Source organism: Sinocyclocheilus grahami, unplaced genomic scaffold (genome assembly GCF_001515645.1).
Source record: "Sinocyclocheilus grahami isolate Dianchi unplaced genomic scaffold, SAMN03320097.WGS_v1.1 scaffold30.1, whole genome shotgun sequence".
NCBI lineage: Eukaryota > Metazoa > Chordata > Actinopteri > Cypriniformes > Cyprinidae > Sinocyclocheilus > Sinocyclocheilus grahami.
Window position 1 is genome coordinate 1,673,802 of NW_015505209.1, and position 17,206 is coordinate 1,691,007.

The 17,206-nt window shown below is 35.0% G+C and overlaps 1 protein-coding gene across 7 annotated transcripts in view; it reads left to right on the forward strand.

Annotated features, from left to right (window-relative positions):
* The window catches only part of mical2b (microtubule associated monooxygenase, calponin and LIM domain containing 2b), a 64,813-nt gene that overhangs the window by 34,170 nt on the left and 13,437 nt on the right, over positions 1 to 17,206 (forward strand). For 2 of the 7 annotated variants that reach the window (XM_016258881.1, XM_016258884.1), the window contains exons 14-25: positions 967 to 1,073; positions 1,167 to 1,232; positions 1,319 to 1,450; positions 4,388 to 4,495; positions 5,095 to 5,409; positions 5,538 to 5,642; positions 7,971 to 8,093; positions 8,264 to 8,356; positions 9,526 to 9,630; positions 11,782 to 11,968; positions 12,077 to 12,141; positions 13,245 to 13,323. In XM_016258881.1, the coding sequence (XP_016114367.1) occupies positions 967 to 1,073; positions 1,167 to 1,232; positions 1,319 to 1,450; positions 4,388 to 4,495; positions 5,095 to 5,409; positions 5,538 to 5,642; positions 7,971 to 8,093; positions 8,264 to 8,356; positions 9,526 to 9,630; positions 11,782 to 11,968; positions 12,077 to 12,141; positions 13,245 to 13,323 (1,485 nt within the window). The remainder of the gene's footprint in view (positions 1 to 966; positions 1,074 to 1,166; positions 1,233 to 1,318; positions 1,451 to 4,387; positions 4,496 to 5,094; positions 5,410 to 5,537; positions 5,643 to 7,970; positions 8,094 to 8,263; positions 8,357 to 9,525; positions 9,631 to 11,781; positions 11,969 to 12,076; positions 12,142 to 13,244; positions 13,324 to 17,206) is intronic. The other 5 variants (XM_016258889.1, XM_016258894.1, XM_016258901.1 and 2 more) reach the window with 5 other exon arrangements.

Genomic DNA, 17,206 nt, shown 5'->3' on the forward strand with positions numbered 1-17,206 from the left:
GTATAATTCTGAAGTATGAAATATGTCATAAATGTACTTATGTACCTTCAGATGAAGCCTAGATTAAAAAAAACAAAACAAAAAAAAACAAAACTCTTCTTAAATTTATTCCAAATTAAGAGTGGGCAAATTTCAAGTGCCACCATTTAAAGTCTGTTTTGATCATCTGAGCAGCTTGTCCATCCCTGGACATCCAAAAATTCAACATTTGTCATAAGACTTATAAGCTATAGATTAAATGCTACATTAGGCAACTGTCATGTTGAGGGCGAGTTTTCCATATAATGGCCTGGATAGTGCTGCATGACTCGGAGTAAGGCATTTTAAAAATGTTGGCATGCAGATGTAGCTTACAGATTGTGAGGCTGTGTGTCATTGCTGATAGTGTGCATTTGTGCATGTTTTCTCGCTTTGAGCGTTCTCCAATTTACAAGAAATTAGAAAGTAATAAAGCTGCAGCATCATTTTATAATGGTTCAGGGTGTTCATTAATTGAATAGGTAGAATGTAATATTTTGCTGTTGACTGTTTTTTATTAGTGCATGCAATCTTAATACTGCTAAGATTTTAAAACTAAAAACAGTTTCTTATGTAACAGTTAATTATGAATAATATTTTTTATTTTTTATATTATATATTTTATATTACAATTGTTTCTACCACTATTATACTATTAATGTTATTATATTAAATTATTGTACATTATTATATTACATTATAACTATCTATATTGTAAATATTATAACTATTATTATATTATTAATGTTCAGTTATAAGGAATTGTGTGTGTGTGTGAATGTGTATGTATAATTATCTAACATTCATTCATTCCATTATTATAACTGGTAATATTACCGGTACATTTTAGCATTGTCCTGCTAAAACAGGTGTAGCATTTCCTGTTCATTTGCATTAACATACACCGTATGTATGATACTAAACCAGAATTTTGTATTGTGTTTGCAGGTGTACCCAAAGAGACTGATGCAAATAATGAAGACTATTCATCAAAGACCACAAACTCTCTTTACAACTCACTAAATCAAGCTCTGCCTCGAAAGAGAATCCCAAAGGTAGCATTTTTGTCCTGTTCACTTAACTAATGTAAACTGAGCCTACATCTAAACCTAATAAAGTGTAAAACACTACCACTTCTGTATCCCAAGGTTGATAAAAAGTTGGAAGACAATGACAACAAAAAGAGGAAGAAGGCCAGCAGTCATCTGGAGGAGGTATGTTAGCTTGTCCTATATGTCTTTTTTCTAAACACCCACAGTTTATTGCTTTGCATGTGCTAATTGGTCTGTTTCTTCCCCAGCTAATGTCCAATCAGAGTGCGCCCCCTGTAGGTGAGAGAGAGGAGCAGAAGGAAAATAAGGTGCGCTCCATGGCAACTCAGCTGCTGGCCAGGTTTGAGGAGAATGCGCCAAGCTGTGGTGTGCGCAGACAGGTACGGCTCCGCTTCTCTTTTCTTCTTTAAATCTGTCCATCAGGAGACATTACTTCATATATGATCTTTAAGATCTCCTTAGCTGCTAAAATGATAACGGGAAGTATATTGAGCCTCTTTGTGGACTCTTCATTTGTCCTGTAGTTGGCTGTTTTAGTATTTCAGAAACGGAGACCGTAAACTGCTCATGTGACACTGATACTCTGGAGTCAGTAGAACGAGCAGCAGGGATCTCTGATCTAATACGGCTCCTGAACCGTGCCTGTAATCCCGTATGAATACCTCTCTTTGTGCAGCGAAAGTAAATCCTTTGCTTCATCAGATGCAGAATATTTCAATTTGGATGCACGATGGTGCATTTCAAAACATGACTTTTCATTCATTCATTCATTCATTTGATTCGTTCAAACGAGTGATTAATTCAGGGATGAACTAAAGTGCTGTGAATGGGCTTTTGAATCATTGGTTCACTCGATTTGTTCAAAACACGGATTCATTCAGAAACTAAACACCAATGTGTTGCTCGGAGACGCACAACAATTCTGTTGTGGCTTTAAAGGTAATATGTTCTCTGCAAAATTGAGTAAAAACACATAATATTGTGTTTAAAGTATAACACAATATCAACTTCTTATTTACTGAACTGTTATATAAAATCCCATTTAAACTAATACAAAAACTCATACAAGGGCATTTTTTTGCACCAATATCTAGAATTTTATAACTGCACTTGTGGAGTTGTTGCCCTGAATCGTATTTGTCAACAGTCAATAATATGAAATGTAAAATTATGTACAGGTATGGGGCGATGCCAGTGCGTTAACTGCATTAAAATATTTTAATTGCATTATTTGCTTCATAACTAATTAATTAACGTTTTTCCCATTTAAACTAATACAAAAACTCATACAAGGGCATTTTTTTGCACCAATATCTAGAATTTTATAACTGCACTTGTGGAGTTGTTGCCCTGAATCGTATTTGTCAACAGTCAACAATATGAAATGTAAAATGATGTACAGGTCTGGGGCGATGCCAGTGCGTTAACTGCATTAAAATATTTTAATTGCATTATTTGCTTCATAACTAATTAATTAACGTTTTAAACCGACAGCCCTAAATTTAATTAAAATGTAAATATTTTAAATACTTTTTTAAATACAGTGGCATGCGAAAATTTGGGAACCCCTTGCAGAATCTGTGAAAATGTGAATAATTTTAACAAAATAACAGAGATCATACAAAATGCATGTTATTTTTTATTTAGTACTGTCCCAAGTAAGATATTTTACATAAAAGATGATTACATATAGTCCACAAGACAAAAAATAGCTGAAATTCATTGAATATGTTGACATGCTTTAATGTTCAAAAAACACATTATTTTTCAAATACTGTACATTATTGTAGGTCCTTTATGCCCCGCCTCTCTCTTCCGACAAGCGCAGTCTGCTTTGATTGGCCAGCTGACCCAGTGCGCGCGCGCACACACAATGCGCAAAACTCAGCATTTGAACAGTCAATAGCAAATACTTAAACTAATAACAAAACATACTTACAGTAGCTGATTCAGAAGAGCCAGATTGTCATAGCAAAGTCAGAATTACCTCCTCTCCTAGGCTCACAAAACGGTTGTCCATAAAATGCATTGCTGTTCTGTTGTAAGTGATCTTAAAGATTCCTAAATGCATCTACTTTCTGGAAGGCCAAATAAAGTGCTTTTGCTTTCGCCTAAAAACACACAGCGTCTCCCTGACATGGCTGCTTCAACACTTACTGCGGTTACTGAAACCAAGCCTTCTTTCTTTGCATGAACATTTGGGCGACATTACGCAAATATTTCCACATAGTGACATAGATATGTGGGGGCGTGTTAGAACGAGCCATTTTAGGGGGGCATGGCAAAGTCTTAACTTTGATAAAGAATATCTCTTTGGTTTTGAGACTTTAGTCTTTGCAACTTCAGGGATCTTATCTAAGCACAATCAGCTTGTAACACTCCAAAGAGAAAGGAAAACTTGAAATCGCATCATATGAGTTATTTTAATTAAAATTCAATAATGTAATATAATTATTTAAAATAAAATAAAAATTTAATTAATAATTTGGTTATTCCTTAGTAAATTCCGAATAAAACACTTAAACTAAGTAAATAGGTGCTACAAGTGAATGTAGACACCACAATTATAATGAAAAGAATGGATGGATTTTTATTACTATTATTATAAATAAGATTTTGCTAAAGATTCTATTTAACAGTTATTAAATTAGTGTTTTTTTTTTTTTTAAGATTCAATGTAGGTTAGTTAGTACTATACTGTATGATCTAAATGTAAAAACAGAGAAAATTAAAAACACTTAAAATGACAAATGTTTTGCTAGTCAATTTTAGAAAACTAAGATTAGCCTAAAACTAACTACAAAAAAAACAGCCAACAAATAACATTTCTACTGTTTCTATATTCAATTTCCAAAAGGTATGGGTATATTATTTACAGAAAGTTGAATTCAGAAGAATAATTGTTTTGTCTCTAGTTGTAATCCCTTAATGCAGTGTAATTGTGATTTTCACAGTCGTCCTGCTGTTTTTCTGCAGCCGGCTTTCCTTTTTTGAGATTAGCAGCGGTCATTAAATGGTCTGGCTGCTCAATTATAGGCTTAAAGTATGTAGGTCACTCATGGAGTGTTAATCCTTCATAACTGACTATGAACAGCTAATGAACATTCTGTGCAGTGCAGTCGAGTTGTTGATCATAAACCAATCTGTGGTCTTAAGCATTTAATGCTGTTTCATTCAGTTGTTCTGCTCTTACATTTACTTTCCTTTTTCTGTGGCTTTTCTAGCTTCCCTCTGATTTTCTCTTCCTTTTGCGTCCTGTTTCTTTCTGCATCTTCTATCTCTTTCTATCTCCCCGGGTGCAATGTTACCGAAACTAGTCTGAATCCGAGGCTGACAAACCCGTATCTCTGGACATGACAGAAAACCTGCGCTTTGCCAAACCTAAGAGCCAGCCTGCACCCCCTCCACCCAAACCAAAATGGCAGGTATGCTCCGCCAGCGGGAAAGAGCTGTCATTCCACATCACCCACAATCCCATGCAGCAGTGTATTGATTCCATTATGTGTGTCCACTGCAAACCTGACGCACATCCATGACGCAACGTGATTTACACGAGTAGACCATGTCACTAGATCGACATTTCCTAGAATAACATTCCTATCAATCAATCATTCCGTATGTGTTTTCCGCATTCAATCATTCATTGATGTTCCAGAAACAACTCTGGATGCTGATCCAGGAACACAACACAACTTGTGTAAATCATATTAAATGTAATTTTTGTCATGTTATTTTTAGAACAGTCATTTAAAGTTTGCATTTAGACTTTTTTTTAAAAGACTATTTAAGACCATTTTATCGACTATTAAGATTATTTATTAAAGGAATTAAAAGAAAGTTTAAAATAAAACCCTTAAAACTAAAATAAATTAATGCTACAAGTGTAGCCAGTATCTACCAATATGATACATTTAAAAAAAAAATCTGCTGATAACCAATATGGCACCAATATATCGTGCATCCCTTATAATTTTTGAGTGAATCTGGCTTCAGCTTTGACAAATTGTCACCTGTGTCCTTTCAGCCTTCTCCTTATCTAAGACTGCTGGAATCTCACACGCAGAATGAAACCCATCATTCTGAGCACCGTATAGAAATCCAGTCCAGTCACTGTCACACAGAAATACAGTCCAGCTATAAAACCACTAGCATTCACCGCACTCTCCAGCTCACTGGAATTCCCTCAAGTTATCAAGTCAGTGAGTCTCGTCCCAGATCTCCTCACATTCCCTTCAAAGTGCTCCAGCCGGCAGACCCCTCAGATTCACTCCCGTCATTCACACCAGCCCTGGGCGGCATGCTGCAGTGCCTACAGAAGCTGGAAGAGGAAGTCAATCAGGTGAATGGTGTGATGAATCAATCCAAACCTAGTACATTTCTGCCTACCTATTATTGCTACAGACAGTCATGGTTTTACTTCCTTTCATGTAATGCTTTCCGTCTCGTTTGCCTTTGAATACTTTGCAGAGAAAAGTGCAGGCTGAAATTACTAGACAGTTCAACAAAAAGAGCATTAAAGAGCGAGCTCAGCAACTGAGCTGCCTGTTCACTGGCAAACCACCTCAACCTCAGGTGAAAAGCTAAACTTATGGTTGCATTGCGTCAGTAATACTAACGCATGATGGTATATTGCTGCTTACTGTGTGCTCACAAAACTTCAGTGGCCGGTTTAGGCAAGGCAAGTTTATTTACAGTGGGTACGGAAAGTATTCAGACCCCCTTAAATTTTTCACTCTTTGTTATATTGCAGCCACTTGCTAAAATCATTTAAGTAAATTTTTTTTCCTAATTAATGTACACACAGCACCCCATATTGACAGAAAAACACAGAATTGTTGACATTTTTGCAGATTTATTAAAAAAGAAAAACTGAAATATCACATGGTCCTAAGTATTCAGACCCTTTGCTCAGTATTTAGTAGAAGCATCCTTTTTATCTAATACAGCCATGAGTGTTTTTGGGAAAGTTTTTCACACCTGGATTTGGGGATCCTCTGCCATATAAATCTGCAAAAATGTCAACAATTCTGTGTTTTTCTGTCCATATGGGGTGCTGTGTGTACATTAATGAGGAAAAAAACCTTAATTTAAAGGTTAAATTAAACCTTATTAACTTAAATGATTTTAGCAAATGGCTGCAATATAACAAAGAGTGAAAAATTTAAGGGGGTCTGAATACTTTCCGTACCCACTGTATATAGCACATTTCATACACGATGGTAATTCAAAGTGCTTTACATAAAAAAATCACAACAATAAAACAAGGAATTTAAAAACTTTGGAAAATGATTTAAAAATTGATTTAAAATGAATTTAAAATAGTTAAAAATAGGAAATGATTATACATAAAATACAGTGCAATCAGTTCGGATGTCACACAGTGCTCATTCAATAAATGCACAGCTAAACAGATGAGTTTTGAGTCTAGATTTAAATGTGGCTAATGTTTTAGCACATCTGATCTCTTCTGGAAGCTGGTTCCAGCTGCGGCATAAAAGCTAAAAGCGGACTCCCCTTGTTTTGTGTGAACCCTTGGTATTTCTAACTGACTCGATCCTAATGATCTGAGTGGTCTGTTAGGTTTATATTCAGTGAGCATATCTGCAATGTATTTAGGTTCTAGGCCGTTGAGTGATTTATAAACGAGTAAAAGTCAAGTCACCTTTATTTATATAGCGCTTTTAACAATACAGATTGTGACAAAGCAACTGAACAGCATTAATTAGGAAAATAGTGTCAATAATGCAAAATGACAATAGTAAACACTCATTTTTCAGTTAAAGACCGTTCATCATTCAATTCAGTGATGTCATCATCCAGCTCTGTAAAAGTACTTTAAAATCAATCCTAAATATAACTGGAAGCCAGTGTAAGGACCTGAGGACTGGTGTGATATGCTCAGATTTTCTGGTTCTTGTCAGAATCCTGGCAGCAGCGTTCTGGATGAGCTGCAGCTGTCTAATAGTCTTCTTGGGAAGGCCGGTGAGGAGACCATTACAATAGTCCACCTTGCTGGTGATAAAGGCATGAGCATGTTTAGTGTGTTTTAACATGTGCTGTGTTGCGTTTTGGTTTTTGTCCTTACTTGACCTCATGAGGGATTTCCCCTTGAAAGAACTTAAATGTGCCAGCATCCGGTGGTCTCCGGTGTCTTTCTTCATGCTTTATTTACAGTGTCCTTTTCTTTTTCATCCTGACTTATATAATTATTGAACACAACAACTGAGGCAGAAGAAATTATGATTATTGTATAATATTCATAACTGATTTTTAAAAGTGATTCAATTAGAATATTATTAAATATGATCAGAACACTAATATTATTATAATTGTATTGTTTAGTAGTAGTACTCATTTAATTTCTTTACAACAATATTTCATATAAACTGTATTAATGTTTCAATATCAGCTCCACTCACAATAATAAATGATTCATACAAATGTTATAATATTAAAATTAAAATGCAATAATTTAATATTTAAATTTGTATTAGTTTTAAATAAACAATTATTAACATTTAATTAACATTTTTAATAAAATATATATTTTAAATAATTTGAATTTAAATGTTCTTAATTATTAAAACACTAATGTTATTATAATTGTATTTGTATTATATTTATAATAACTGATTCATGTTTAATATTATATTTGTAGTAGTAGTGTTTTATTTATTAATTATAACAATATTTAAAATAATGCTGTATTTTACTATAATAATAATAATAAATCATTTATTACTAGTAGTAGTGGTAATTTATTATTTTTTCATTATTCTTTTATTTCTGTCCTCCCCCTCTGTCATTTTAAGTGTTCAGTTTCTGTATAATCTTTGAATTGTGATTTCTTTCTTTTTTTAATGTTTCCTTTTTCTACATCTTCCTGCTCTCCTCACACAGGCAGATGAAAGCTCTGCTGCTGTTTCCTCCTCTCCTTCTAAAGCCTTCTCATTTCACGCTATCCCAGAATCCTCTACTCTTTCCTGTCGTCTGTCTCCTGTTCCTTCAGTCCAACACCAGCAGGTAAAACATTGTGATTATATTGATAATAGTAATTAGAGGAGCTCTCTTGTTTTAGACTACATAAACCCTCTGAACTATATCTGCACAGACTGTGGTTCGAGTCACATTACAGAATACATCAGAATCTGTGAGTAATTTAATATTGAAAGGCATTTTCCCATTGGTTGTAGTGCAGTGAAGATTCAGAAACACAGCTGAAGCACGATAAACACACAGATTGCTCTGAAATCAGACGTGTAGAGTGCCTTGACCCCTCCAAACAGGTATTCAAGCTGCTAATAAACTGACCAACACCTTGCATGTCAAACATTTTGATGTTTTGCCATTGATAAAGCAGTTATGTTTTCCTTCTTATTTTGTACAATTCCGAAAATTAATTGGTTTCTAACTAGGGCCAGTGTAAAAACGGTCACGCATTTCTTGCACGATATACGTTATAAAATGAGCACATCGCTCCTTTGAAGGAGCATCACATTTGTTACACATTGAATGCATGAAAGAACACAATCGTCGTTTTTATGTAGTAGTTTGCTGAGAGATTACAATACTTTAGGAAATGTTGCTTTTTCTTAAAGGGATAGTTCACCCAAAAATGAAAATTTGATGTTTAGCTGCTTACCCCCAGGGCATCCAAGATGTAGGTGACTTTGTTTCTTCAGTAGAACACAAACGAAGATTTTTAACTCAAACTGTTGCAGTCTGTCAGTCATATAATGGCAGTCAATAGGCTCCATGGCTTTGAGAGTAAAAAAAAAACATACACAGACAAAACCAAATTAAACCCTGCGGCTCGTGACGATACATTGAGTTCTTCAGACACGAAATGATCGGTCTGTGCAAGAAACTGAACAGTATTTATATTGTTTTTTTTACCTCTGATCCACCGCAATGTCCAACTGTCCTGAGCTCGTTCACAACATCCAATGAGTGACGTATACACGCGACAGATCGCTTCCGCTCATGCGTCTACTATGCCAGAGCACGTACTCATCACGTCACTCATTGCATGTTGTGAACATGCTCAGGACAGTTAGCGCATCAGATAAACATCAAATTTAAATTTTTGGGTGAACTATCCCTTTAAGTCCCTGTAGCATGAAGAAATAAGATGGTGGTAAAACTAATCATATTTCTATATAGTAGTATTCCTTATTCATAGATAGAAATCTATTAAATGGGGGTATAGAAATAGGGCATAGTTTCTTACAAAAAAACTTTCATGGAGAACTTTCATGGAAAAAAAAGAATGCATTTAAATATTGTACATTTTAATTTACATTTGATTAAAAAGTCTTCGCTTTTTCACACTTTCACATCTCTATCACTTTCCACTATGGTTTGAATATCTACCACATTTTTTATTTTTCCTGATTTGCGTTGTTTTCTTTCTATTCTCCTTTTCCCCCTTCATTTCTTCACTGCTGATTGTCAGAGAACAGTGGGAAAGGTTTCTTCTGCTATTGGTGTTAAAGCAGCTACTCTGGCCATCTTATACGAGACCGATCACAGACCTAACAATCCCTTCACCCTCTCACTGGTAAGCAGCTTCTGTCCTGGGACAAGATGATGTTTAGGAGATAAGGTTGTTTCTTGAAACTACAGAATCCTCTGAAGTTTTAATGGGGTCATATGATGCCATTTCAAATTTTCCTTTCTTTTTGGAGTGTTACAAGCTGTTCGTGCATAGATAAGATCTGTAAAGTTGCAAAGACTAAAGTCTCAAACCCAAAAAGATATTCTTTATAAAAGTTAAGACTTGTCCACACCCTCCTAAAATGCCTCGTTTAAACATGCCCCCACATGTCTACGTCACAGTGTGGGAAGATTTGCATAACACCACACAAATGTTCACGTAAAGAAAGAAGGCGTAACTTTTACTACTCTCGCTGTAGTAGTATTGTAGCCGCCAGCCCGCCACCATGTCGTGGAGACGCTGTGTGTTTCGTTGTGAAAGCAAAACTACTTTGTTTGGTCTTCCAAAAGAGGACACAACTAGAAATCAGTGGTTAAGTTGTATTTACAACACTGTTCCAGAACACTGTTCAACCCAAATATTCAGATGTGTCCAGCACATTTTACGGAGGACTGTTGCCTGAACCTGCAGAATAACGTTAGCCTACAATGCGTCTGTGCACAAAGGGAGTTTCTATAAAGTGGGGCAGTTCCAACTTTGCAAGGACAGTCTGACGCTTCTGACTCACAGCCTGTAAGTATGTTTTTTATATTTAAAGAATTAGCCACTGATGATTCAAATGCAAGTTTTGAGCAGTGTAGAGTTAGGGCTTGTTGTTTGTTGTTTCTCCGATCACAAATGCAGACATGGTTGTACGTTTACATGGCGCGATACGCAACGCGTAAAAAGACAGTATAAGTCATTATAATCCGTAATTATGTTCCCACTGGATGCAACAAATGCCTAGTTTATAATGGGTTTGAATGTTTTTGTCTCGTCGCTCCGGCCGGGACAAGGCATTACAATATGGTAAGGGCGTAACATTTCCGTCATACGCTTGAGGTATTTGGCCAATCACAATGCACTTGATAGCTGGCCAATCACAGCACACCTCGCTTTTCAGAACGATGAGCTTTGTAAAAATCGACACGTTTCAGAAAGGCGGGGCATAGAGGAGAAACAATAATGTACTAAATACAACAAAATAGTGTTTTTTTTTTTTATCTTAAACCACATAAACATTGCATTACACCAAATACACAACATAATGTTCTTTTTAGCAACATCATATGACCCCTTTAATAGTGTTCCTCCCCTTACTTTTTGGTAATGTACTAAATAAAAAAAAATAGTTTTTTTTTTTTATCTTAAACCACATAAACATTGCATTACACCAAATACACAACATAATGTTCTTTTTAGCAAAGTCATATGACCCCTTTAAGAGGAGCACTGATGTTCTCGTTTATGTGAATCAGAAGTCTTTTTATTTTCCCAACAATGATTTAGTCTGTATTGCAAAGTTACAGCATCAGGATGTAGGCCAATGTCATAAGGTTTTCTTTTATTTCTCAGTTGTTTTCTTTTGTAAACTGGTGTCTTCAAATCTTGTGATCTGTAGAAAGCGGAAAGAAGTGCAAAACTGCATGTTCTTTTGCTGATGGCCACAACTTTGTGACATTTTCTGTAATTAAGAGAGTCTTTGTCCACAGACAGAGGCCAGAAGAAGTGCAGGGGCGGTAATATATATTCTAGTATCTGGCTAATCAAAGCTTTTTGCCTTATTTTTCAGGACAATGCTTCATGCTTTGGCTTAAGCATTGATTCATTGGTTTATTGATATATTGACCGATTAACTAAATATTGTTCCCTTTTCATATTGTTTGATTTCACTGACCTGCAAACTTAAAATTGTGATATTTCACTGTGGTTTCAAGCTGGTAATTTTCTCACTAAAACAGCTGATCAATGTGCTAGTAAATATACAAAATACTTGCCATGCCATGCAACCTTCAAATTAAAACATTTTTTTTAATTATTTAGTTTATTTTTATATTATTAAATTATTTTATTTAATAATTTGTTTAATGTTTTAGAATTTTTGTATATATTTATTTATCCATGAATAACCTGTGTCTGATCTCATTGCAGTGTATTAGAACAATGTTGTAACAGCAAAATTTTGTTTGATCTTTTATCCCTTCCCACTATTGAATGGATGATGTTGTGTTTCAGACTAGCATGCGGAAGGAGTTTCCTCTGGGTCTGGGCGGCAGCGACACCTGTCACTTCTGTAAGAAGCGCGTGTACATAATGGAGCGGCTCAGTGCAGAGGGATACTTCTTCCACAGAGAGTGTTTCCGCTGTAACATCTGCAGCTGCACGCTGCGGCTGGGTGGTCATGCCTTCGACTCCAACCAAGGTTTGTTAGAGTGAAATTGTTTATAATGCCATTTTTATTCATTGGACTGCTACATGTAGTATGTAGTATTGAATTGAGTAAATTATTTATTGTGTTGTTTTCTTGCAGGCACTTTTTACTGCAAGCTGCACTTTTCTCAGAGAAAAATCAGCAGTAGGCATCGAAGAGGAGAGGTAATGTTGATAAATTTTATTAAATGTGGTCAACCAATAAATCAGTCAGTTATACAGTTTAGAATTGGTTATACAAAAATATTTGACAGCAGAATGCTGCAATAGACCAATAATGATTTAAATCAGTTATTTAAATAATTTTTATTTACATCTGATGCACAATTTATTTGAAATGTATTTGTAATTTAATAACAATGCAGACAAATTGTAGACGGGGCAAAACAAAGCAAACTGAAAACAAAGTCCAAACGTGACCATCATTAGTTATAGGTGGTGGTGTTGTGTTTTTAATTATAGTTATTATTAATAATCAAGATAATGTAGATTTTGATAATAATAATGATAACTTTTCAGAATAATTTTTATTATTCCATGTATTATTATTTATACCTATAACTAATAATAGTTATAACATTAATAATAATAGTAATAATCTAGATAATCTAGATCTGTTCATTATTCTTATTCTTAGTCATGTTTTCTACTATTATTAATTTATAATTATCAGTTATTAGTAGTATTATTTTTGTTATTATTACTATAATAATAGTAATAACAATTATAATAGTAATCATTATTATACGCTTAATTATAAAAGCTATTTTTTATTATTTATAATAGTATATAATTATTAGTTATTAGAAATATAATCAATTATTAGTTATTAGAAATATAATTATTAGTTATCGGTGGTGGTGTTTTTAATTAGTATAATTATTATTAATAATCAAGATAATGTAGATTTTGTTACCTTTTCAGAATAATTTATTATTCAGTCATGTATTATTGTTGATAATAGTAATATCTATAACTAATAATAGTAATAACAACAATAATAGTAATCATCTAGATTAGTTTATTATTATTATTATTATTATTATTATTAGTCGTTTTCTTTTTATTATTTATTTATAATTATTAGTTATTAGTAATATTTGTTGTTGTTGTTATTTATTATTATCATCACTAATATATACATTGTTTGTCTGGTGCAGTCTACTTGCCGTATCCTATGCACATTTGAAATATACATTAGAAGTAACTGTTTTAGTGTAGTGTAAATGTTACCATCCTCTTCTGTTTTATTTACATTATTATTACAGATCAACGGAGTTGGCAGACCCTCGTCCAGCGCTAGTTCTGATTACACGGCCACCGACGGCCTCCACGGCCCGTCCTCAGGTACCCTGACTTCCCTTATTAGGAAACATCTGCACTGGCCACTGCACGTGGGCCGCACACTGTTCGGTACGCCCCGCCAGCTTGCCCGCTGGATGTATAAGGCAGCTCGGGCCATAGGGCTACACCTCAGAGAGCGCCAGGAGGACTATGTATTCCTTTATGAGCTACTGAGTCTGGGTGTGCCCTTCATATACGTGCTGCATGAGATGACAGGCCAGATGAGCCGAGAGGCCATCGCTCCCTCCCCAGTGAGCATGATGGAGTCAGTCGAGCCGTACCGGGGGCTCCAGCTGCCTTAAAGGGTCCTCGGTACCGCTGGACTGACGAGGGAAGGGGCTTCTTAAACTCTGTAGACTGGGCTAGTCCCTTAAACTGAAATCCTTAGTTTATTGCTTATAATATTAGTTATTTCTCTGTACTTTTGACAGGGTTACGTAATTTGAGTGAGATGCTGAATTTTAATCTTCTTAAAGAGACAGTACACCCCAAAAAGACAATTGTCTTTTTTTAAAATTTTTTTTTTTTTTACTCACCCTCATGTCATTCCAAACCTGTATGACTGACTTTCTTCAACGAAACACAAAAGAAGATATTTTAATTAAAGAAAAGTGTGTACATACAATGAAAGTCAATGGGGTCCAATGTTATTTTTTGTATCATCAACATTCATCAAAGTATGTTATTTTGTGTTCTGCACATGAAAGTATGTCAGACAGGTTTGGAATGACATGAGAGCGAGTAAATGATGAAAGAATTGTAATTTTGGGTGAACTGTTCCTTTAAGAACAACTATGGCCCTACAGGGTTTAAGAAACCTTCAGTGTTCGTAAATATTTCTTTGATTGAAAATGTAAGATCCAAAGCTGATAAACTAAGAGCACTTTACTGAGAAGGATTGTGCCGCTTTATCCTAACTGCCTGAAACTGCCGGTTAATGTGACTGCGACGTTAAGGTTTGCATCTCCCCTTGTTCAATGTGCAATGGAAATGCCAAACAGTATTAAAATGCATTTTGACGACTTTGTTGATGAGGAAATATGATATGCTTTATCTCTCTTGTTGTTGTTGTTGTTAAAATGTTAACTTTTTCTTAGTTTACGGCCTTTTGGGGAATCTAGATGTAGCTTATAACCCCAAAATTTTTTTTTTCTTCTTTGTGATGTGATGCAAATAGTCTTTGTTGGACAAATGCATCATATTCTGCATTGATTTCTAATGTAAAAGTGGAGGAAATGTCCCTCGGTATCACCGTGAATAGGGTACTGTACCTCCAATTGTTTAATCAATCAGTATTCAAACATTCCACTAAATGTGTGGTGTAAAGCTTTAAAAGTGTATTTTTGTTTTTCTTGCACTGTTTTGTCAGTGTTTAAGTGTACTGAACATGCATAATTATAGTTCTGGAAAATTCACCCTTGATTTTAGTGCTATTTCTCTCTCAATTTCCTTCTTTCTCTTCATATTGCATCCTTTTCTACATCATACATAGTCTGTTTCAAGTTTCCAATGCTCCAACCTCTGATTGGCTGAACCGTGAGAGCAGGAACGCGATTGGCCTGCATAGGTCAGGTGATCAGGTTGTTTCGCTTTGCACTGGCTCCCTTAACTATAATATTAACCACACTATTGTGAATGCAGCATGGGTCTAATGTATGAACATTTCTTATTAGATATCCCAAACATCGCTGTCCTTCACCGAAAGTTGGCATTGTGTTTGTTTGTACCAGAGCTAATGTACTAACAGAAGTGCCCTTGTACGCTTGACTATCCCAGCATGCTTTTTAAATGCACTCGTTTTTCTAGTACACAGCATCCTGTAAAGTAACCTCCCTTCTTGTTTCTCTCCGTGTTTGTCCTCTCTGTTGCAGAGGCTGCTTTACTATCCCAATCCCATGTAAGAGCGCACTCTTGTTCCTTTTCCTAAAAACAAACTGAGGTCATCCTATAAGAAGACTTAGTTTTGCACAATTTTTCAAGTCCTTTAAGGATTGGTTTTTGTACATTTTAGCTTACTATTTCTTTGTATATTTCACAATAAAAGACTGTTTCTCCTAATTTATAATATATTTAAAGCCTGTACGCATAAAATAAATTCATTTTTAACTCTAAAAGTTTGTTTCTGCCTTTTTGTCTGCCGATTCAGTGAGCTTCCTGTGTAACCCTCAGCAAAGATGTATTTGTATTCATCAATGCAACTGCCAAGCTAATAAGAAGAAATTTAACCCAACTATCACAATTAAGTATAGGCCTAAAAAATAACCCTGTACCAGATGTATCACACCCACGATTCCCAAACATAATCCTCCCCCTTTTTAGTTTTTTCACTTTTCACACTTTTTAACTTCACATCCCATTTTTTAAAAGCATTGGAACTGCAACAAGCCATTTTTAATCAATAGTTTTAGAACATACATCAGACCCATTTTACATTGTCTGAATTCCTGAACTTGGTTCTTTTGGGTCTTTTCTATCCTGTCCTTTTATCTGCTTTTTGTAGGTGATTGCACTGCCTTCTATTTTGAACTCAAATGATACAGAATAATAATTTCAATTATACATTATTTGTTTTTATATATATATATATATATGTATGTGTATATATATATACATATATATACATATATACATACAGTGGGTACGGAAAGTATTCAGACCCCCTTAAATTTTTCTCTCTTTGTTATATTGCAGCCATTTGCTAAAATCATTGAAGTTAATTTTTTTTCATCATTAATGTACACACAGCACCCCATATTGACAGAAAAACACAGAATTGTTGACATTTTTGCAGATTTATTAAAAAAGAAAAACTGAAATATCACATGGTCCTAAGTAAGCGTGCATTCAGGCCACGGCGGTTGAGTGCATTACTTATTGCTTTCTTTGAAACAATTGTACCTACTAATTCCAGGTCTTTCTGAAGCTCCCCACAAGTGATCCTTGGCTCTTGGACAACTCTTCTGATAATTATTTTCACTCTGTCAGAAATCTTGCGAGGAGCACCTGGTTGTGGCCGGTTTATGGTGAAATTGTTCTTTTCACTTCCGGAGTATGGCCCCAACAGTGCTCACTGGAACATTCAGAAGTATAGAAATCCTTCTGTAACCAATGCCATCAGTATGTTTTGCAACAATAGGGTTGCGAAGGTCTTTAGAGAGCTCTTTGCTTTTACCCATCATGAAATGTTTCTTGTATATGACAAGTTGGTCACGAGACACCTTTTTATAGGCCATCAGCTGGGACTGAACCAACTAATATTAATATCCACTGACAAGGGGCAGTATTGCTTTCTAATTACTGATAGATTTCTGCTGGTGTCTTGGCTTTCCATGCCTTTTTGCACCTCCCTTTCTTCATGTGTTCAATACTTTTTTCCCTGTGTCATTCCACTTTATTACACAGAACTTAATTTCTGAACTTATTTGTTTTGCTTTCTTTGTATGTATGGATTACTTGGGTTGTTACCGACATCTGGTGAACATTTCATGTCAACAGCACCTTTAGAAATATATTTACTGAGAAAAATGGTGACGTGTTCAGTACTTATTTTACCCTGTGTGTGTGTGTATATGTGTATGTATGTATATGTATGTATGTGTGTGTGTGTGTATATATATATATATATATATAAATTTAAATCAAGCTATTAAAATGGCCTTGGGGTCTCTCACACCCCAAAGAGAACATAAGGGTTCAATTGAATTTATTCATATCCATATTTCAATTAATTAATTTTGCTGCTTTGTGTAGGCAAAATATAAAGAAGAAAACTCACAAATAATTTTGGGGGTTTTTTTGTGTGCAAGATGTACAGGCTTAAATAAGAATGGATAAAAATCCCTTTTAGAAACATCTTTGAAGACTTTGTGCTATGTCTTTAACTCAT